Source organism: Stomoxys calcitrans, chromosome 5, assembly GCF_963082655.1.
Source record: "Stomoxys calcitrans chromosome 5, idStoCalc2.1, whole genome shotgun sequence".
NCBI classification, from domain to species: Eukaryota; Metazoa; Arthropoda; class Insecta; order Diptera; family Muscidae; genus Stomoxys; species Stomoxys calcitrans.
Genome location: NC_081556.1, coordinates 95,768,100 through 95,791,792, shown reverse-complemented (window position 1 = coordinate 95,791,792; position 23,693 = coordinate 95,768,100). Strand labels below are relative to the sequence as shown.

General features: G+C 41.7%; 2 protein-coding genes across 2 annotated transcripts in view; one reads left to right on the top strand and one right to left on the bottom strand.

The window, feature by feature from the left end:
• Nucleotides 1–15,625, top strand: part of LOC106089538 (probable chitinase 10) — a 36,883-nt gene extending 21,258 nt beyond the window's left edge. Inside the window, exons 12-17 of the mRNA XM_059369875.1 lie at nucleotides 5,348–5,470; nucleotides 5,541–5,699; nucleotides 5,761–6,016; nucleotides 11,499–11,665; nucleotides 11,740–11,853; nucleotides 15,026–15,625. Coding sequence (XP_059225858.1) covers nucleotides 5,348–5,470; nucleotides 5,541–5,699; nucleotides 5,761–6,016; nucleotides 11,499–11,665; nucleotides 11,740–11,853; nucleotides 15,026–15,516 — 1,310 coding nt within the window. The 3' untranslated portion in view covers nucleotides 15,517–15,625. The remainder of the gene's footprint in view (nucleotides 1–5,347; nucleotides 5,471–5,540; nucleotides 5,700–5,760; nucleotides 6,017–11,498; nucleotides 11,666–11,739; nucleotides 11,854–15,025) is intronic.
• Nucleotides 15,626–16,062: 437 nt separating this feature from the next.
• Nucleotides 16,063–19,746, bottom strand: LOC131998029 (lipase 3-like). The gene is made up of 3 exons (XM_059369991.1): nucleotides 19,429–19,746; nucleotides 18,623–19,360; nucleotides 16,063–16,485 (listed from the first exon to the last, which is right to left on the bottom strand). The coding sequence occupies exons 1-3, from the start codon at nucleotides 19,540–19,542 to the stop codon at nucleotides 16,078–16,080; spliced, it is 1,260 nt and encodes a 419-aa protein (XP_059225974.1). The 5' UTR covers nucleotides 19,543–19,746; the 3' UTR covers nucleotides 16,063–16,077.
• Between the last annotated feature and the right edge of the window lie 3,947 nt (nucleotides 19,747–23,693).

The following is a 23,693-nucleotide window of genomic DNA, read 5'->3' as shown; positions in this document are numbered from 1 at the left end:
GTGCGTGGGTCTTGAGTTCGGTTTCCACCAGAGGTCTTGGTCTGTCGCTTCTGTGGTATCGCAACGGACTTAAAATTGTCTAGGTGAGTCCTTAAAGGACTGCCATTCTTTTTATACCCTCCACCATAGGATGGGGATATACTATTTTCGTAATTCTGTTTGTAACTACTCGAAATATTCGTCTGAGACCCCTTAAAGTATATATATTCTCGATCGTCGTGACATTTTATGTCGATCTAGCTATGTCCGTCCGTCTGTCTGTCGAAAGCACGCTAACTTTCAAAGGAGTAAAGCTAGCCGCTTGAAATTTTGCACAAATATTTCTTTTTAGTGTAGGTCGGTTGGGCCATATCGGTCCATGTTTTGATATAGCTGCCATACAAACCGATCTGGGATCTTGATTTCTTGAGCCTCTAGAGCGCGCAATTCTTCTCCGATTGGAATGAAATTTTGCACGAAGTATTTTGTCATGATATCCAACAACTGTGCCAAGTATGGTTGAAATCGGTCCATAACCTGATATAGCTGCCATATAAACCGATCTTGTGTCTTGACTTCTTGAGCCTCTAGGGGGCGCAATTCTTATCCGATTGGAATGAAATTTTGCACGAAGTATTTTGTTATGATATCCAACAACTGTGTCAAGTACGGTTCAAATCGGTTCATAACCTGATATAGTTGTCATATAAACCGATCTTGGGTCTTGACTTCTTGAGGTTCTAGAGGTCGCAATTATTATCCGATTTGCCTGAAATTTTGTACGACGGATCCTGTCATGACCATCAACATTCGTGTTTATTATGGTCTGAATCGGTCTATAGCCTGATATACCTTCTCATAAAATCGATCTCTCTATTTTACTTCTTGAGCCCCCAAAGGGCGCAACTTATATTGTAATTTAATTATGGTCCAAACCAGACCATATCTTGATATTGCTCTAATAGCAGATGAAATCTGTTCTTATATCCTTTTTTTTGCCTAAGAAGAGATGCCGGGAAAAGAAATCGACAAATGAGATCCATGGTGGAGGGTATATAAGATTCGGCCTTAACCTATCCCCTCTTTATGCTGTCGACATTTGTGAAATACTAAGCCATGTAAAAACTTTTCCCCAAAGAGGTGTCGCATTGCGGCACGCCGTTCGGACTGGGCTATAAAGTCCAGTCGGAACGCACCTTAGAAGGCGCCTTACCATTGAATCGAATAGCACTCATTTATGTGTGAGAAGTTTGCTTCTGTTCTTTAATGGAATGTTTATGGGCAAACTTAGATTTGTATCTATGTGCATGGTGTACGGTAACGGAGATCGCTCTTAAACTGAGGAAGACCGTAACTAGACATTAAAGGTGTGCACGTGAGTCGTGAGTTATCGTGTCAGGCGTGAGTACCGTGATTCCTGAGTGAGATCCAAATTCAATCACGTGATAGTGCGTGACCATGATTGAAAATTCTTCTTGAGTGAGTGAGTGAAATCGTATTCACGAGGCACTCACGACGCTGAGGACGCGCTGAGTCGTGATTAATGTCGTCAGCACGATTTCATTCACTCACGATCATACACGAAGAATTTTAATTCAATCTTGGTCACGTAACTCACATGTTTCGTGAGTGCCTAGTGAGTCGTGATTGTCTCTTAAGTCGTGAGAGTTTCGTGAGTACCTAGTGAGTGCATGAGTAAAATTTTTTTTTCGTGAGCGTGCATGAGTATGGGTGAAAAATCCCTCACGCGCATATCTCTACCAGATATTCATAGAACTTTGGGCACTTATCCATTCTGGTAAGGACAGACGATGCAGAGTGGCTCCGGGGATGGACCTTTTTTCGGCGTTCCCCTTGTTACCCGACTTCTGACCACACTTTTTCTCAAGTACGCATTAATAATCCTGCCGCGAAACATATTATGCGTCCATCGGGAAACATTCGGGTGGATTCCCATGCGATTCAGAGCTGGGGCTATCGACTCTATCTCCACTTTATTAAATCCCCTCTCAATATCAAGGAAGGCCGCCATTGTGCACTCCTTCCATTGGAGAGACAACTCAAACGTTTTAATACTCTTCTTTTGGAGAGTTACCGTCAAGGTAGAAGAAAAAAAGACTGACGATAGTTGGGTGAATCACAAATTTATTCCTGAATCGATGAGTTTATTTGTAACAGGACGAATTTATTCGTACCACGATGAATTTATTCGTAGCACATCGAATTAATTCATGACGCGACGTTCGATGAATTTATTCGTGACGGGGTCAGTTTATTTGGTTTAATACTCTTCTTTTGGAGAGTCAACGTCAAGGGGACTGAAAAAAAGATGGAATATGTTTGGGTGTTAGGGACGCGATGATTTTATTCGTAACTTGTCGAATTTATTCATGCCGCGACGTTCGACGAATTTATTCGTAACGCTTTGTTTGAAGAATTTATTCGTAACGCTTCGTTCGAAGAATTTATTCATAACCTGACGAATTTATTCGTAACCTGACGAATTTATTCGTCACCTGACGAATTTATTCGTAACCTGACGAATTTATTCGTCACCTGACGAATTTATTCGTAACCTGACGAATTTATTCGTAACCTGACGAATTTATTCGTAACCTGACGAATTTATTCGTAACCGGACGAATTTATTCGTGACGCGGCCAATTCATTCTTTACGCGACTTAGGCTAAAACCGCCCAGACTTTGGCTATAGTCAAAGTCAATTTGAATCATAGGAAGCTGTCCACCACTGTTTTGTGCGATTGCGGGCACATGCACAGATAAAATGCGCGTACTATGTGAACAGTGCGAATTTGGGTCCTCCTTTCCATGGAAGGTGGCGATGTCGTGAATATGCACTACTTATTCTGGGCGAAGTATTGCTGTATAGGCGCAAACGTGTGATTGAGGCTGGGCGTGACGGCCTGTCCCAAGTGGATGCTGCGCCGTTTTGTCATTTTGTGGTTGTTTTCCGTTGCTTTGTGGTGTTGCTCATACGTGAGGGTGGCCTTCTTCATTGTTGAGTCTCTGATGTAGCTGTCTTGAGTTGCGCAGCTAATGAGTGCTGTCATGTCCGGTCAAAACATGTGGCTGTGTTTTTCAACGTATAGGTCGGCACTTAATCTATGTTTAAGAAGCTATGACCTGGGGCTGCTGATAGAAGTCCTGGCAGGTCATTGCAGATCAGCACCTCAGATTTTTGTCATCTTGCGGACATAGGGAGAAGTGAATTTCTACATGGTTTGCTTTAATAAGCAGGAGTTGGATATGCATGAGCACCTTTTGTCTTATAGCCGTGCAATTTCAGAGAAGAGACAGGGTCCTATTGTCAGCCCGGACTGAAGTGGCTGACTGGAGGAAGCACTTACCGTTGAGATTCTACCCTAGTGTAAATTGGTCTTGATCGAGGTCCTTGACAGGGTAAAAGCCTTTTAGAGGATGGTCATAACTCTGTGGCCGAGTTTTTTACAGGCCTAGGGCTGCTGATAGAAGTGGCTGAAGGGCCACTGCAATACCTTGAATATTTTCCTTATGAATTGCACTTTACTTACCAAAGTTAGTTTCGCTTCCGGCCAATTCCTCTCTTTCCTATGTGACCAGTCCGGGCTCATTGGGAGTCCCATTGGTTGTACGCTTTTGATAACAAAATCTGACCGACGACTTTTGTCTGATTTCACGGGTGTTAGAAGCCTCTGAGTCGTCGGTCTTAGCTTGATTATGGTAATGCCCTGTAAAGTTATGATGACCTCAGGCATTTATCAACCAGGTGCCTTGAGCCATAGATCGGAAAAGGTTTAATGTAGTACTCCGTTCCCAAACAAGGAAGTGAACACATCCAATTACGTCGGCTCAAGTAGGTGCTTACATGTGGAATTCTGCATATTAAGGTTTTGGTAGACGCATTGTATTTATCCTTGGGCTCAGAAAATTTGGGTCGTAATGGCAGAGATCTGCGTAAAACATCGATATTTCAGTATTTTTCCCTCTATATGAGATGGATGGGGCCAATACTGCACGCCCCGGCATTCTAGAAGAACTTGACTAGAGAATGATGTGATGATGATGAAGATTTGAGATCGATCATCTTCAAATTTTGTATAATTTGTCTAGACATTCAAACTAACGGGCTTATTTAATTTCATTTTGTTTTAGTTCTATGCTAGAGATGTGCACGTGAGTTTTCGTGTCACTCGTGAATCACTTGATGCGTGAGCGAGATCAAAATTCAATTATGTGATCGTGCGTGGCGATGATTAAGTTAAAATTTTTCGTGCGTGAGCGTGAGTGAGTGAAATCACGACTCACGAGAAAGACACGACTCACGAAAAAATTACGGCTCACGAGACATTTGCGACTCACGAGACACTTACGACTCATGAAACACTTGCGACTCACGAGACACTCACGACTCACGAGATACTTACGACTCACGAAAAAATCACGAAAGTTAGCGTAAGTGAGTGTAATCACGACTCACGAAAAAGACACGACTCATAAAAAAATCACGACTCACGAGACATTTGCGACTCACGAGACACTTACGACTCATGAAACACTTGCGACTCACGAGACACTCACGACTCACGAGATACTCACGACTCACGAGATACTCACGACTCACGAGAAAATCACGAAAGTCAGCGTAAGTGAGTGTAATCACGACTCACGAAAAAGACACGACTCACAAAAAAATCACGACTCACGAGACACTCACGACTCGCGATAAAATCACGACTAACCGTTAAAAAATACTGCATTTTATGCATAAAAATGAAAAGATCAAATAAGTGGTTGTGTAGAGGTGAAACATTTTATACATTAATATACGTATGTCGAAATACCATATGATTTGAGACGTTTGGAAAAAAATTTCTTCGTTTCATGGAAAATATTTTTTTAACCGTGAGTTGTGAGTGTTTCGTGATTTTTCTGGTGAGTCGTGAGTGTCCCATAAGTCGTGATTGTCCCGTGAGTCGTAATTTTTCTCGTGAGCTGTGATTTTCTCGTGAGTCATGCGAGAGCGCGCGTGAGTGAAATTTTTGTCTTGCGAGCATACGTAACTGTGAGTCAACTTAAAAAAGTCGTGCGTGAGAAAAATTTTTTTCTCGTGAGTGAAAAATGCGCTCACTTGCACATCTCTATTCTGTACCATATGTTTGTTCAATAAACAGTCTCGTGTCATAAAGCTGTAACCTTGAGTTGTGAAACCCTGTTACTACTATGCGTGTTGACACATTTTTACACTCATTAAATAACACGATAAAAAGTCTTAAATAAATCAAAATGAAATTTATGTGCTGACAGGAAATCACACGTGAGGCAACAACCATTTGCAATTTAATAGTGAAACTCTATAGAAGTTTTTAAGGGCAGGCTATTTTAGATTTTCCTACTGCCATTCTAGTATTAACATCAAACATGAACTTACGGTGGCTGAGCTTTCTCATAATTGTGTCGACTCTCAGTCAAACCCTGGAGGCAATTCCTACTGGTAGATATTTTATTGTACAAAGTTCAAAACTTCCTAAGACTCATTAGCTTTTGCCATTCCACCTTCTTAGAGAAACGAATTCATTGTTACTATGGGTCTTGGGCCACACATCGTCCCAATGGTGGAGATCTTAAACCTGAAAACATCGATCCATTTCTATGCACTCACATACATTTGGCCTTTTTTGGCATATCCCCGAGAGGTCTTTTCACGTCCGACATTGACACTAGTAAGATGAATTCCTTAATTGGAAAGTTATCCAATTTATACCGTTGAACCAACTATTCTAGATTTAATTGAAAAACTAAACAATTTCAAATGGAAATATCCCCAACTAAAGCTTATAGCGGTTCTTGGTGGTCCTGATATCATATTTAATCGTCTCTACAGATTTCAAATAGGCTCGCCAGAAACACGTATGGCTTTGATAAATTCTACGCTGGATTTCCTTCTGCAGCATAAATTCGATGGCTTGGATTTGCATTTTAAATATGGAAAACAGCAAATTAGCTTTGTAAGGGATGCGGTACATGAGTTTAAAATGGGGTAAGTCCTTTAGAAGGGAGCTGATAACATTAAGCACCTGCGGTAGCCGACTTTTTGGATTAGCAATGCGGAAGGCATGTTTTTGTTTTTCAGTAGAAGTCAAATCATTTAACAGATTGCCATTTTAAGCTAACCTAGTTGTTGGAGTTTTGAAGTGCCGTCCACCAGATCACAGCACCATATAGCATTATAGGCCTTACAACAGCAATACGCAGTCAGTGCATAAGCCAAGGTTTGACATTTTCTTATCGAAAAGATTTCGAATTGCTAGAGACAATTGAGAATCGGTCACAGACAAGACACCATTGATAGACATTTCTGATCTATTTAATGATTCATCCGACCGTTAGTTGAACTTACAGTTAATATTGTTACCAACATTTGTGGGTAAACTGCACCTTCTCTATGAAAGAGGGCATAGTCCTCTATTCGAAGTTGTCCGGGGAGAATAGGAAAGCAAGAAAATGCAAAGTGCTCCTTCTAATCCTACAGCATTAGCGGGAACTCCTCTAATGATCGTCTAGATTTGGGCGCAGTAAACCGATGACTGGGAAGCAGCATTCTCCAATGTAGGGTACTTTAGGGTTCATACAGCACCGCGAAGCTTGGTAGCGGAAGGGAGCTTAATTGAGGTACACGTAGATTCTGTCGCAGTTATCAGATGAGGGACAAAGACCACTTTCTTACCTAAGCAGGATGATCGAGAGGTATAGGGTACCGCGGTGGTGGTGTTCTCTGGAGGAGCAAGAAGGAGTACCCCGAAAAGGGCGCTGAATCCATTCTCAATCTTAGGCCTTTACACCTACGTCGGATGTGTGGCAAAGAATATCGCCCTAAAACTGAGAGAGAGCCAGATACCTGATGCTCATCAAACTTTGTTCTTCTGGGGAATGGGCATTTATAATTTTAAGGGTAACTCGCGCTGCTAGAGGGCACTCTGTAGAAGCACTAGCCACTGAGTGACGAGAAGCGCATATGATAAGTAGTTATCTCAAATGGTTACGTTCTGAATGGGGCTAGGATGCAGAAGATTTAGGTTTGGCTTGAACGAGTGGCCGACCCCGAAAGATGAGTTCAATTGGAGGCCAATCCCGTCCATTGCGACACCCCGGTAAGAAAAAGAAGAAGAAAATATGATTATGCTCCGGCCTGAAGTGGAGATGGAGACATGGTGAAATATGAAAAGAAAATATAGGAAATTTAGTAAAAGAATAGAGAGCAAGCGCCTGTACGCCACGCCACCTCTCCAAAGCTTTCGGGGAGTATGGGCCTACACTCACGCAAGTATTCGCCGAGGGTCAATCTTTGGTACTCCGCGTCTGCGCATACTCATGCGTTGAAGTTCTTAACGCGTCCGTCGTCCAAACAAACCCGTCCTATCCACGAGATATAGGGGAGATGTAGAAGCAAAGCATATTTCGACATCTTGCTGAGTATTAAAGAGAAAGTGGATTCTCGAAGTCGCCGTCAATGTCATAGCTATGACATCTGCGGTATATTGCCGGTTTATGACACGCAGTTAAAACCTCCAATGATTGCCTTCTTGTGAGTGTTGCTTTGGCAACTGTTGGCAACTGGTTTCTTATGATGAAAATAAACCCCATTCTTTTTAGGCGATTTTTCCCAGAACCATTCGTAATATTAACTTGAATGCATCAGGTGGTTTCATCGTCAGTCCGGCTGAGTATTGTACGTAGATTCTTGTAGTTGGAATATTGAAGCGCCGTCCATCGAACAACAACACCATATAATATTATAGGTCTGAAAGCTGCAGTATACAGCCAGTTCATCAATCAAGGTTCTGAACCCAAACTATTGCCCATTACACTCTTGTAGATAAATAGGGCAAGAGTTTCTTTTTTGCTCTTTCTATCCAGGTATGTTGAGCTTAGTAATAAGAACATTATCTCCTACCAAAGGGCCATATGCCACCGTGGGTACGTCATATCCCGCGCCTAGACAACACCTACGTAACCCTTGCTCCTCCCGGGATGCACATAATGAGTGATTTTTTATGAGATAAGTTTTTTTTGGGGGTGGCAATACTGTTTAAAAATTGTGTCTAAATGTCATCTGTGAAAGTGAAAATTTGTCCGTGTACTCTGCCATTTTGTCATTGATAAATTCTCAAACTGGCAAAGACTGCAAATTGTTGAAATTTATTACCAGATTCGTACTCTGTGACAAATGTCCGTCGTTTATTACCACCTTTTTATGGTCGTTATAATCTAGCCACCGCCTATGACGCTGAACGCCTGCGTTCGAATCCTGGCGAGACTATCAGAAAAAATTTTCAGCGGTGGTTATCCCTTCCTAGTTCATGGGCAAAATTTGTAAGTCAATTGCGTGGCGTAAAATTTGGAGTCCCTAAATGTATTCCTATTCCTAAATGTGTCTCACAGCGCTAATTGGGGTTCCCTTACACCACGATACTCCGGGAAGGCGGGTGTTTACGCTAGAAAGAGCTCGTCCTAGGCTCAAGAACAAGTTTCCAGTCGCCAGTACCATGTAACGAAAAGTTACCTCTGCTCATCAAGACAGCTCATCGAGACAAGCTTGGTCATTAGTATCAAGACTGTATTTGGTCTAGATTGAGAGAGTTCAACGCTTTTGCTTCGGTTTTCACATTTCAATTTACTTTGTTAAAGCCTTAAATCATAACGGCGACGCGATTTTCCACTTGCAGGTTTTTGAGGGTTGTCCTTCTTTGCAGCATGACGAGCAATACAAATTGAACTGTGTAAGGAAATCAGAAGCAACTTTTCTCTGATTCGGGCGCGGTAAGCAGATGAGTGGCAAGGAGTACATCCTAATGTACGGAACTGTTCGTGTGTCGAGGAAGCAATCCGAAGCAATTTGGTGTCCTTAAGCCAAACATTGCAAGAAGGTACTCCCTAATTTATTTACCGACTCAGGTTCATACATACGATAGTGTTGCCACTCAGTTTCACGACGCGACTGTCTTTGATATTAGCCCATCTCAAGCCTAACAAAGTGCTTATTTTTAAAAGCAAGTTCGTTGTTGTACTTCTTATCAAATAGCAACACAGGCAATATGCTCAATATGGCTTTTGAAGTGCTGTCCACCAGATCACAACACCATATAGGATAATAAGTGTACAGCTATTGTCTGAGAATCAGTTTAAACTACCAACTTCGTCGCATCGGACTCCAGAAAACTGTGACCTCCACAGGATGATCGGGAAGGCAAAGGGCTTCGCAGCTGGCCTTATCTCTGAGGCACTCCTCCTTGCTCGAACATAGACCTTTGTGCCTTAAAGTTGGGACTGATGGAGTAAGTTACTTAGCGCTCTTCAAACTTTGGACATTCCTCTGTTCTACTAGGGGTTGGTGATGTGGCTTGGCGGCAGGCTATATTCGATGCGACTGACAAGGAGGGGTCCCTTCTTGTTGAAGAGTTGGACGTCATTTTCTCTAAAAGAGATTTCTAGGCTTTGGAGACCCCGCCATTACCGGGACCTTCTGTATATACGGTTGGGTCTACTTTGGCTTGTGGCACCGGGGCAGGAGTCTTTAGTAAATTTCTTGGGATTAAGGCATTTGGGTGTCGGTGGTCGGTGGTCTTCGCGATCCTGAAGGCACTGTAGTTTATATCGATGCGGGAGCGGCAATCCAATCAGACTGTCACGATATACGTGGAAAGTCAGGGGACGCTGAGGGCTCTGTCGTCAGGCACTCTGGTGAAGGCGATATTGGTTAGAAGATGCAATAAGCTTCTTCGAATCATGGAAAAGGCCTTCAGGCCCTGCTGATCGTGTTGCCGAATCAGTGAGCCCTCCCCTAGGCAAACTACTTGGTAGGATGATAACCGGAAGATGACGGCGCGAATAAGGCGTGGACTGGTGCTGTGGGTTGCAGGGTGGCTCACAACTTTTTTTTTACTTTAATCATCTACACTGGTTTTCTAGGATGATAATCAGAAGATGACGGCGCGAACTAGGTGTGGTCTGGTGCTGTGGTTTTCAGGGTGGCTCACAACTTTTTTTCTTTTCTCATCTACACTAGTCTTCTCACATTAGTCCAATCTGCACTCCGAGTGAACTCATCTTTATGGTGGGCTGCCCATTCAACCTGAACCTAGACAAGGGTGTGCCATTGCTCCTTCGTGGCATGCACATATAAACATGTAGGAGTATAGGGAGTATGTCATTTGTTTCCTACCCTCTTCTTGTCCTTCTTTCTTCTAACTCTAGGTCTGGTCTATGGACTTACACTAATTTAGTCTATGGCCTACATTTCTAGCTGGTTTTTGACGGTGGACCAAATTGACCTCCAAGTAAAATTACCTTGATAGTGGCCCAAACCACTATCAAGGCCTCTCCATTGACCTCTACATTCACGCTTAGGATTATAAAATTCCAAACTTCTGGGTTTTTTTACACTCATCCGTCACTATACCCTTCACCATAGCATGGCTGTTAGGTCATTCCATTTGGCAACACATCGAAATATTGGTCTAAGACCCCATGAAATATATATTTTCTTGATCTCCACGACATTTAAAGTCCATCTAGCTATGTCCGTTCGTCTGATCGTCTGTCTGTCCGCTGGAAATTTCGCACAAATATTTCGTATTAGTGAAGATCAGTTGGGATATCGGTTCATGTTCTGATAAAGCTCTCGTATAAACCGATTACTTGATTAATCTTCTTGAGCCTCTAGAGAGCGTAATTCTTAACCGATTTGGCTGAAATATTGCACAGTTACTTTCTCTATGACCTCTAACATACATGCCTAGTATGGGTAGAATCAGGTTAAAACGTGATAAAGCTCCCATATAAACCGATCTCAAGAATGCAATTCTTTTGCCCCAAGAGGGTCTAGTTCTTGTTTGATTTGTCTGAAATTTGGCGCAGTGGCTTCTTCTATGATCTTCGACATACGTGCCAAATATAGTCTGAATCGGTCCATAGCCATAAAACCGATCTTCCAATTTTACTTCTTGAGCCTCTAGAAGGCGATTAACCGATTTGGCTGAAATTTTACACAATAAGGTTTTCTATGACCTCTAACATACGTTTCAAGTATGGTCAAAATCGGTCCAAACCCTGATATAGTTCTCATATGAACCGATTTCTCGATTTTACTTCTGGAGCCCCTAGAGGTCCCATTTCTTGTCTGATTTGGCTGAAATTTTGTGTAACGGAAATTTTGTGACCTATGACATAACCTGATATAGCTTCCATATAAACCGATCTTCCGATTGCACTTCTTAATTGATAGGGTTGAAATTTTGCCCAATGGCATATACTATGATGTCCAACATGCAAACCAAGTGTATGGCCCGAATCGGTTCATTACCTTATATAGCCCCAATAGCATAGCAATTCTTATCCGTTATCTTACGTTTGCCTATAAAGAGCAACCTGGCAAAGAATTTGACAAATGCTATCCATGGTGGAGGATATATAAGATTCGGCCCGGTCGAATTTAGCATACTTTATCGTTTTTTTATTTTTAGATTTGAGGGACAACATCTTGAGGTAGGTGTCACTGTGTATGGCCGTATCAGCTACGCCCATCATATGTATGATGTACAATATATTGGTCAAAGTGCAGACTTTATAAATGTCATGGCCTACAATTATACAGGTGAAGGTTGGACCTACACCATAGGTGACGATCATGGTATGATTATACAACGAAATGCTGATTTCAATTACCATTTAAAGAATTCTTTTGCATTTATACCTAAAATATAGTTCGAAAATCTGCCAGCCGAAGAATTGATAAGGATTGGATAACATATGATGCTCCGCTTTATGGACGAGATGATAATAATGTGAAAGCTTCCATCGATTATTGGTTAGATAATGGTATGTGCAAATAATGCAATTTGTATATCCATAATCACTTACTGAATGTAGGTAAGGTTAGGTTACAAGGGTTGCCCACCAAAGGTGAGTACACTCGGCGGCCAGTTTGGCCCATTGTGGTACCCTAGAAAGAACGGAGTAATGGTTAAACACGAATAATAGGAAAACAGGAGGAATGAAGAACTGTTACTGGGGGTCCATCCCCATGCAAGCATGGATGTATCTACGCCGGAGGTTTTGGCACCCCCCGTCGGAACCATCGTGTTTCGCCAACAAATCTCAGGGGAACTACCAGAGGTAAATTCGCGAGTTCAGCCAGATCGCAGAAGAAAGGGATCCCCAGAAAGGAGAGCCTACGTCCCTGCAAACCCGATAGTCGCCTCTTCATTCTCATCGTGATAACTTCTAGAAGAAGTCATTGTGCGGTATTCACGTGCGCGGCGCTATGCGGCATATGGCAGAGTGACCCCTGTACCTTAACAGACCTCTTATCGGACGCCAGCTACTCCCTCGTCCTTCTCCGGTCGATGGCAAGCCAGAACGCCTTTGCAGTCCGGCAACCATCCACCGAGTCCCATCTCATCACCGACGCCGCTCTGGCCATCCCCTCCACTGCGCTCATTAGCTTGACAAATGGCACGTATGCAGGACCGGTGGCTGGTCCGCCCGGCGACCTGGCGCAATCGTTCGCGCTCTCATTTTCTGGAATCCAACGCCGAGCTTTCTCAGCTTAAGCGTGACCTTGGTTGCGCAATTCCGAATATAGGACAGTTTTGAATTGAGGACTATGCCAAGATACTTCGTCTTCTTCGACAGCCGTAGGGTGACCCGTAAACCGGAGTTCAGACTCCCGTCCTCCCGCTCTACGCGTAAAAAGCACCACTTCCGTCTTCGCTGGGTTGGTCCTTAGTCCATTTCTGGTAGCCCATCGCGACAACCTCCTCAGTGACCCTTCCTTGATCTCGCTGATCGTCGACAGAAACCTGCCTCGGACCAGCAGCGACGTTGTCCGCGTAAGTGATTACAGCGAGAACACCCCTGCTTCGTGCGTTCCTCTGCTCACTCGCCTTCTGATCATACTATCTCCCAGGTTTGCATTAATAATCCTGCCATAAAGTATATTATTGGTCCACTTGGAAATTATGGGGTAAACCCCCGTGCGGTCCAGGGTGGCGACTATCGATTCCATCTCCACATTATTGAAGGCCCCCTCAATATTCAAGAAGGCCGCTAAAGTGTACTCCTTCTGTCGGAGAGACGTCTCTACATCCTCTACCACCTCGTGAAGGGTCGTCTCCATCGACCTGCCTTTGAGGTATGCGTGTTGTGCCCCACTGAAGTTTTCCGGTGTCAGTCCCTCTCTCACCTTCAGGTCAATCAGTCGTTTCAGTGTCTTTCCAAAAACGAGTCCTCGAATCTTGTAACAACGGTTCCTGAACGAGGGCCACATCAGTGCCTTCTCTTCCCATAGCTCTCAGCAGCTCATCCGTGGCTGCCTCGGGGTGGTACAGGTTAATCTACACTAGCTTGAGGCAGCCCATGCTCCAAGTTCCCTGGATGCCGTTGTCATCATCTGCGGGCAGGACCATTCTCATGTGGTTTAAGCCAAACTTGACCTCTTAAAGCGAGGACATCAGGAGTGACAAGGATTCTGAACCAACCCCTCGGAAAAAAATTTTGCAAGATGTGTTTTGTATTGACTTCCATGAACTGTGCCAAATATGGCTCAAATCGGTCCATAACCTGATATAGCTGCCATATAAACCGATCTGGGATCTTGTTTTTTTGAGCTTCAAGAGGGCGTAATTATTATTCGATTTGGCTGAAATTTTGTACAACGTCTTCTCCATGACCTCTTATAAAGGGTGATTTTTTTGAGGTTAGGATTTTCATGCATTAGTATATGACAGATCACGTGGGATTTCAGACATGGTGTCAAAGAGAAAGATGCTCAGTATGCTTTGACATTTCATCATGAATAGACTTACTAACGAGCAACGCTTGCAAATCATTGAATTTTATTACCAAAATCAGTGTTCGGTTCGAAATGTGTTCATTCACTGTAACGTTGCGTCCAACAGCATCTTTGAAAAAATACGGTCCAATGATTCCACCAGCGTACAAACCACACCAAACAGTGCATTTTTCGGGATGCATGGGCAGTTCTTGAACGGCTTCTGGTTGCTCTTCACTCCAAATGCGGCAATTTTGCTTATTTACGTAGCCATTCAACCAGAAATGAGCCTCATCGCTGAACAAAATTTGTCAAAATTTGAACACATTTCGAACCGAACACTGATTTTGGTAATAAAATTCAATGATTTGCAAGCGTTGCTCGTTAGTAAGTCTATTCATGATGAAATGTCAAAGCAAACTGAGCATCTTTCTCTTTGACACCATGTCTGAAATCCCACGTGATCTGTCAAATACTAATGCATGAAAATCCTAACCTCAAAAAAATCACCCTTTATATGTGTCAAATATGATCTGAATCGGTCTTCAGCCTGATACAGCTCCCCTATAAACCGATCTCCCTATTTTACTTTTTGAGCCTCTAAAAGGTCCAATTCTTTTTCGATTTCGCTGAAAGTTTACACATAAACTTCTACTGTGGTCTCCAACACTCAATTCAATTAGCATTGCAATTCTTTTCGTTTATCCTTTGTTTGTCTAAAAAAGGATACCAGGAAAGAACTCGACAAATGCGATCAATGGTGGAGGGTATATAAGATTGGGCCCGGTCGAACTTAGCACGCTTTTACTTGTTTAAATTAAAAAGATGAATATAGATCATTTAGGTGGTTATTGCCTTCTTCAACATCAGTGTCTCTGCAACCAAATTTGAAGTCAAAATACTAACGTTATTGGTTGTGTTGAAAAAATTATATTAATTTAAAAAAAGCTATCCTATTGAACTCAACTCACACTCTTTTGAACCGATTTTTATTATGAAAGTCAAAGTCAGTAAGGGATAAATGGATAAATACTTGCTCCATCTATGTATCATTTTCTGTAATTTTCAGCCTATGTGTTACGTATGTTTTCACCACTTTTCGTTTTAAAGAATCTTCATCCATATTTCACATTATAACTGCTAAAATATTCCTTGTTGTCCGTAATAGGTTTTAAATAATCTCCAATGTTCCTTTCATCCAAACTCTTCTCTGAACAGGAGCTCCTCCATCAAAAGTTAATTTGGGTATAGCTTTTGTTGGCACCAATGTTCAGATAGAACAAAGTCTAGCTCTGGAAACACGTGTCAAATCAATTGGTCCTGGCCTAAGAGGTTTTTACACTTGGGAAACTGGTCACATGGCTTACATTGAGTTATGTCGAATTCAACAGAGGCTGCAACAATTGAAAAATGGTTCTGTGGAGACCGATTCCATGCATAAATCAACTATTATGCAATATCGCAACTATTGGTGGAGTTATGAAAGTCCCATGAGTCTGGAGGCAAAAATGGATTATCTTGCCGAAAAGAACCTGGGAGGTGTAATGGTTTGGTCCTTGGAGAATGATGATTTTCTTGGAAGATGTGGCGTCAAGTTCCCATTACTTAAGTATATCTCAAGAAGATTGGATGATAACATCGAGTGCACACCGGGAAGATGTTGTATAAAAACAACCCATCGTTTACGGAATTGCCGCAATCACTATTAGACATTGAAGTGAATGCCGAAAGCAAGGTGTTCCATACTTAATTACCATGCGTTGAAGGACCACTTTGAATATGCTAAATAAAATGTTTTTAAGTACATTAATAAGTTAAGTGCGCTTTTCTGAACAATTTATTTTTGTTATAACAGTTTTGGTCTACAGAATTGTGGTAAATCCTTCACCACATTATTGAGGAATTTAATCAAGGTAGTCACTATAAGGGAGTGATGTGAATGTGGTAATGGTTTTAAGTGTCTTTTAAACTTAAATAAAGCGTAGGCCAATCTTGGTCCCTCCCTCATCTCTGGTTCCTACTGACCTCCCCTAGATGTCCTCGAGGTTATCTGACTTCTACACCCTTCAAAGGTAGCAAGCTAACATGTGCCTCAAAATCCTCATGATTTTATAGCTCTTAAACTATAACGACATGATTGAGGCAATGGGCTTACAGACAATGTGGGTTACAAACATTGTAAAAAATACCGATTACCATGAAAATTATTTATTTATTATTCTGCTATTGAAACACTTTTATATAACTTTCTCACATCAGTCCTCAGAATCCTAAACATTATTTTGTTTAAAAGCTTCTGCATTCATCATTATCTCCGCTACAGGCTGGTTAATATACTCCCTTGTTTTGGAACCCCATATAAAATCGATGTGGGAAAAATGTTCCACATCAATAAAATGACCAACACTGCGATTTCCCATTATTCCAATCAATCCTTCGGCGTCTGTTTTCGATAAATGCTCATCATAATCACTGTAGAAAATATGAATGGGAAATTTTGGTTTGATATTTGTTAAGTTGTATTCAGGTGGTGTTGTTCGATTATAGCGCAATTGGTTGCCTTCTGGTCCAAAGTTGTATTGACAAAATTTGTTGGTGTAATGCATTTGCATAAAATGCATAACCTGATGCATTGAACACGTTGATGGATGGGAGCTGTAGACATCTTGCAAAATGGCCTGGAAATAAGAAATTGAATTTTTGTTTAATGCCATTGTTGTAGTACAGAAAAAAATTCAAAAATATTTAGGTTGATTACAAATCATTGGAATGTCTACAGTGTCACAATTGCATTATTGTCACAGTTGATATGGTAACACTTGCTGGGGGGAGTAAAAAACACTGTAGGGTTTCTCTTTGCTGAGCGGAAAGAGCAGGTGAACTTCGACTGAGGGGACTAGTTCAGTTCGTTCATTTTAGTGACTGAACTAGTTCATTTGCGAACTACACTATTCTGCTCTGGAATCAGATCCAAACTTGTTAGAACCCTAAGTTTCTTCAGTACTCATGTGTTACGTTTTCAGTGTTTACATTGTGACGACGAAAGTCAGCAATCTTCTTTTTCGCCCACACCTTAGGTTAAGATCAATGAATTGCATGGAATTTTAAAGTTTATCAACATAGTTTTAGGGAAATAATAAATTAAATTGTGAATTGATCGAAAGTTGACTTAGTCCATTGTTCTTATTGACAAACAATTGCATTTAAGTCTGTTTCCTTCTCAACGGTTGGTGAGCAAACAACAAAAATACCAGGACTTATTGACATCGGAATTTGTTTACACTTTAGAAGCAAGTTGCAACAACACAGAACACGGGATGTTTTTGACAAAATTATTTGCAAGGGAGGCTGCAAGAATAAAACATTATTAAATAAATAGTCCTCATCCCAACGGGCAAAACAAGTTATAGTCCGATTCGGACCATAAATAAATGCTAAACATCGTAGAAGTCATTGTGCAATATTTCAGTTCATTCGCATAAGAATTGCGCCTTGTAGGGGCTCAAGAAGCAAAATCGGGAGATCGGTTTATATGGGAGCTGTATCAAGCTATTGTTCGATTCAGACCATATTAGACACTTATATTGAAGGTCATGAGAGTAGCCGTTGTACAAAATTTCTTCCAAATTGGATGAGAATTGCGCCCTCTAGAGGCTCAAAAAGTCAAGATCCAAGATCGGTTTATATGACAGCTATACCAGATTATAAACCAATTTGAACCATACTTAGCGCAGTTGTTGAAAGTGATACCAAAACACCACGTGCAAAATTTCAGTCAAATCGGATGAGTATTGCGCCCTCTAGAGGCTCAAAAAGTCAAGACCCAAGATCGGTTTATATGGCAGCTATATCAGGTTATGTACCGATTTGAATCATACTTAGCACATTTGTTGGAAGTGATATCGAAACACCACGTGCAAAATTTCATGCAAATCGGATGAGTATTGCGCCCTCTAGAGGCTCAAGAAGTCAAAACCCAAGATCGGTTTATTGACAGCTATATGGAAACATAATTTTCAAAAACACCAGGAACCGAGAAGGGGAAAACTTCTCACACATCAATGAGTGCTTTCCGATTGAAGTTTAAACTTTTTTTTAATAGCCAACTCCTTTTTGGGGAACATTTTTTAAATTACCATGCATGGCATTGTAGTTCGCAAATGTTGCCAACATTGCGAGGGGATAACCACCGCCTTGTCCGATATTCTCGCCAGGATTCGAACGCGTTCAGCGTCAGGGGCTACAATGACACAAATTCGATATCAGCATTCAGCGCGAAGTGTCCCCACCCTAAAAAGATATTAGAGAGTTAAAGAAGGCGCAGCGGAGCGGGCCCGGTTCGGCTGGTCTCCCATATAAACCGATCTGGCGATTTGACACCCTGAGCCCCTGGGAGCTGCAATTATTATCCTATTTGACTGAAAGGAAGTGTTTTGTTATGACTTCCAACAAACCAGTCTACAGATTTGGCACCCATGTAAATCAGTCTACAGATTTGGCACCTTAAGCTGCAGTTGTTATCCGATTTGGCATCTTAAGCTGACATTTTTTCACGGTGTGTTATGTTATGACTTTTAACAACGGCCTGTCTATCACATTTCTGACGATTATTAACACATGTGTATGTCCGTAGTGGCATGGGAAGGATTAATATCCGCATCCTCTTTTCAACATAACCTAACTTAGTTCGTTCACAAGCCATACAACTCTGAAGTCCGGTACAAACACTCATGCTTATCCGCACTCATGTGGGTCAATTCAAAATTGCCCATCCATTTTGCAATTTTTTTTAATTTTCTTATCTCTTTAACTTACCTCATCAAAATAAGCAGAATATCCTCCAAGTGCTCGAAATATAACGAAAGAACAATATTTCTTACTAACATGACCTTTTCGGCACAAGTCAAAGCCCAGCAGTTGGCGTACAATCGCTGGTCGAAAAAGTGCTATGGTTCCAATGGCAGAATGCAGGGGTGTATGGAAACCCAGTAGACTCGATAGATACCAAAGTGGAGCACTCGAATCTTTTGTAAATACAATGGGCGCCAGCATGGTAATGGATGTAAATTTTTGATTATATTCTGGCAGCATGGAGAGTAAAATAAAGCCCAATGTACCTCCCTGGGAATAGCCCACATAATGTAGCGATGAGTGTTTTGTGTGAGCCAAAATAAAATCAATGATTCGAGGCAAATCTATTGTGGCAATTTCATCCACCGAGTAATTCCAAAACTCTGCATCATTTGAGGACATATTCAAATGGTTTATGCCATATCGGTTGCCTCGAGTATTGCCCAGCCAAACATCGTAGCCCTTATCGACCAACTCAAAGGCCAATGAATTTGAGAGGCCCTCAATGGCCCAAGAGTCTGAGGTACTTGTAAGGCCATGGTTAAGGAGTACAGCAGGAGGCGGGACAGTTTTGGAGGTATCCTCATCATTTGTGGTGGATGAAGTTGCATTTTTTACTCGAAACACCCTAATGACATAGCCATCTTTGGTTATGGTATCATGGACTTCACAGGAGTAGCCAGCCTTTTGAACTCGTTCCAGCTGTAATTGAATTGAATTGTAGAAATTTGTTGTATGTTTTTCTCATGGGCCAACTTCTTTTTACTTACCGTGGTTATTTTCTCTTTCTCCTCCTCATGCTGCTGTGGTAACGTTAACAACACTATGGAAATTATTAAAAGACTAAATGCAAAAATTGCTTTCATTATTGAAAAGGCTTGCATTCAGCTCGAAACGATTATTGGAAATGATTTTTAAATTGTGATTGTTGAAGTTTGTTACCCCAGCCGTTAAAGTTAGTAGACAACTTAGAGCCTAAAGTCCACCATTATACTGATAAGTAAATAAGGCAAACCTTACAATAAAATACTTCAGAATATGGGAGAGTTGAAAGAAATCTCTCAATTTCTTGTTTCCCACCGTTTGACTTATGGACGCCAGGGCAATGGCAATTGTGTTGAAAAGGAAAGTGATATTTGTAGGCAAATGAGTATAGAAGGAAAGGCAAAAGTCGACTACATAATAACCCCCTTTAACTCTTAAAGTTGAAATGGGGCAATGCCACTACATGGACAAAATGCAAAATTTTCCCATGAACATTCCACTAAGGAACAGGGGCAAATTTCTCACATATCAATGAGTGCTGTCCGATTCAATTTTTAAGCTCAATGATAAGCGTCCTCCCTTTTATAGCCGAGCCCGAACGGCGTACAGCAGTGCGACACCTCTTTGGAGAGAAATTTTACATGGCATAGTACCTCACAAATGTTGCCAGCATTAGGAGGGGAAAACTACCACTGAACATTTTTTCTGAATGTCTCGCCAGGATTCAAACCCAGGCGTTCAACATCATAGGCGTACATGCTAACCTCTGCGCTACGGTTGCCTCTACCTCTCCTTGGAACCCACGCGTTCAGCGTCATAGACGGACATGCTAACCTCTACGCTATGGTGGCCTCCACTACATGGACGCTTTATCTTATTCTGAACAGATTTTGGTAGACTTTGTAAGAGGTGTTCAAATCTTCTTCTTTTTCTTCTATATATAAAAAACATTTTTGTTTGTTTGTGGGTTTGTTTGTTTGTCTGTTTCGTATAGACTCAAAATCAACTGAACCGATTTTCTTGAAATTTGAAATCTGAAGGGGGGGCGGACCCTCCCCCTTACCCTTTTTTTCAAAAACACTAGATCTCGGAGATGAGTGGTGCGATTTTTGTGTGATCTCTTATAGTAATCTAAAAACAAAAATTTGCTATCCAAATTCCCGATGGGATACCTAGGGGGGGGGGACCCCCCACCACCAAAGCCTACCAAATATATATATATATATATATATATAGACCATTCACAATATGGGACTCAAATGAAAGGTATTTGAAATTAGAAATCATATCTGATATCCAATTTTCGGACCATGTATTTGGGGGACCACCCCAACCCCCAAAACACCCCTAAATCGGACATATTTTCCGACCATGGCAATATGGAACTCAAATGAAAGGTAATTGCAAGTAGAATACTAATCTGACACCCAAACGTGGAACCAAGTATTTGGGAGACCACTCCAACCCCCAAAACACCCCTAAATCGGACATATTTGCCGACCATGGCAATATGGAATTCACACGAAAGGTATTTGTGAGTAGAATACCAATCTGACATCCAAATGTGGAACCAAAATTCTGGAGTCCACCCCTTTCCAAAACACCCCCAACCAGGACTTATTTACCGACCATGGCAATACGGAACTCAAATGAAATGCATTTGCGAGTAGAATGCCAATCTGAAACCCAAATGTGAATCCAAGTTTCTGGGGGACCACCCCAACCCCCAAAACACCCCTAAATCGGACATATTTACCGACCATGGCAATATGGAACTCAAATGAAATGCATTTCCGAGTAGAATACCAATCTGACTTCCAAATGTGGAACCAAAATTCTGGAGTCCACCTCTTCTCCAAAACACGCCCCAAACAGGACTTATTTACTGACCATGGCAATATGGGGATCAAATAAAAGGTATTTGAGTGTAGTATACGACTGCGATATCTAAATGTGGGACCAAGTGTTTGAGGGGCCGCCCTTTCCCAAAAATACCCCCCAAAGAGGACAAATTTACGACCAAAGCAATATGGGGCTCAAATGAAAGGTCTTTGGGAGTAAAGCACGAATGTGATATCAATATTCAGGAAAAGTGTCTATGGCGCCACCCCACCTCCATTATACCACTCAAAGAACACGAATCTTATCGAAGCCTTTCGGGTCGAGGCAGTCCGAGTTAAGGGAGTGGGCGACGAATGCGCATGCAACATTGTGGAACAGCGAAACGGTCGGTAGGACGGCGAAAATCCTATGGGGGGATCCAGATCGTGAGAAGACGAAGCTATTACCGAAAGGAAGCAAGAAAGAGGTCAGTATAGCTATTGATATCATAACGGGACACATAGGACTACGAGCTCACTTATGTATTGGGTTGCCCAAAAAGTAATTGCGGATTTTTTAAAAGAAAGTAAATGCATTTTTAATTAAACTTAGAATGAACTTTAATCAAATATACTTTTTTTACACTTTTTTTCTAAAGCAAGCTAAAAGTAACAGCTGAAACATTTGTTCACCAATTCTTACAGTCAGACTCACAGAGAGACGGACATAGCTTAATCGAATCAGAAAATTATTCTTAATTGACCCGTATGCTAATCAATGCGTCTATCTCTCTTTGTTCTGGGTGTTACATCAACTTATAACAAAGTGTTCCACGTAGTAGTGGTGTAGGATATATAAATTAACAAATTATTAAAACGGAAGCCAATAAGCACTTATTCTGTGCTAAATCACCGTAGCGAGGTTGGTATACACTTTTATAACAATTTCCAGGTGGCATATCTTGTTAATAACCCAGCGGGAAAAGTCATCGAATTCGAGGCCTGATATCATTCCTTGTTTTGGATCCGCGAGGCCTGGTCTCCGAATTCCATGTTTATATATTTTTAACATTGAGTGACATTGCCAGGTTAGTACATAGCCTTTCATGGTAAATGCGTGGCCACGCATTAAGGCCTTAAGAAGGACAGAATTACTGATTAACAGGGAAAAACGAGCTACGTTTGGCCGGCCTGAATATTTGGAACCCACCACCATGGATTCTAATAAAAATATCAACATAACAAATTTCAACCACATCAGGCAAAAATAGAGATTATAAAGCGATTTAGACCATACTTGATACGATTTTTGGAAGTCAAAACGAATAATCATGCAAAATTTCAGCCCAACCAGATAAAAAGTGCGGCTTCCAGGGGCTTAGGATGTTAAATCGGGTAATCGGTTTTACTAGGTTATAGACCGATTCGGACCATATTTGGCGCGATTTTTGGAAGTCGTAACAGAACGCTACGTGCAAAATTTCACCTCGATCGGACAATAACTTTGGCTTCTAGGGGCTCAAGAAGTCAAATCGGTAGATAGGATTATATGGTAGCTATATCAGGGTGTGGGCTGACACCATAGGTTGCAAGGCCCTGTAGCCAAGTGTTTCGCGGAATAGTACATCATTTATCCCAAGGCTGAGGAAGCATAACGTCAGACTGCGGATTTTAGTACGAACTGGTCATGCAATGTCAGGTCTTTGAAGTTGCGCTGTACACAAGAGGAGGCTTACTTTAGTAGGGTGTTGTTATGACGAGGAGAAGTTATAAGTGGTGGAGCATCTTATGAGTCACTGCCATGTTATTTTGGAAAGAAGGTTTCGCATTATGGGTGAACACCTCTTTAACTGCCTGGAATCTCCATATCGTCCTCATGGAGATGTCACTCACTCATATTACGCTCATATATGTTTTTGTTTTTTTTTCTGGTAGACTTAATGGTGGGTAAGTTTAAAACACATTTCGCCAACATTCATGGTTTAAGGTAACATTTTTTTACGCTTTAATCCCCCATTCACCTCCATAGGCCTCATATTCTAGCTCTTTGAGGCACTCGAGTTCATGAGGTTTCTAATCCACAGGATTTTCATGTTCCGGGTTATCTCAACCTATCTCTTTTCGTTTCGAGTCCTTGTGGTACATGTACGCGATGATATAGTGTTCCAGAGACAACAACACCAGTGCTCACAAGATCCTCAGAAGTGACTGACTAGATGAGGCTTCCTGCTTTGAGGGCTCCTTTTTGGTCCGCCTGGTTCTTTTTTGTCGTATGCGTTGGTTTCCCCTTACCTTCTTTTTATACCCATTAGGCTGTTTTTTTTTTTCAAATAGGGAAACGCATATAGCTTCTTCGAATCATGGAAAAGGCCTTCAGGCCCTGCTGATCGTGTTGCCGAATCAGTGAGCCCTCCCCTAGGCAAACTACTTGGTAGGATGATAACCGGAAG

Coding starts and splice junctions, on each gene's coding strand:
- LOC131998029 (XM_059369991.1), bottom strand. CDS start 19,542: ATGCAAGCCTTTTCAATAATGAAAGCAATTTTTGCATTTAGTCTTTTA. Junction 19,361..19,428: donor AGAAAGAGAAAATAACCACG/GTAAGTAAAAAG, acceptor ATTCAATTACAG/CTGGAACGAGTTCAAAAGGC. Junction 16,486..18,622: donor ATTCTGCTTATTTTGATGAG/GTAAGTTAAAGA, acceptor TCTTATTTCCAG/GCCATTTTGCAAGATGTCTA.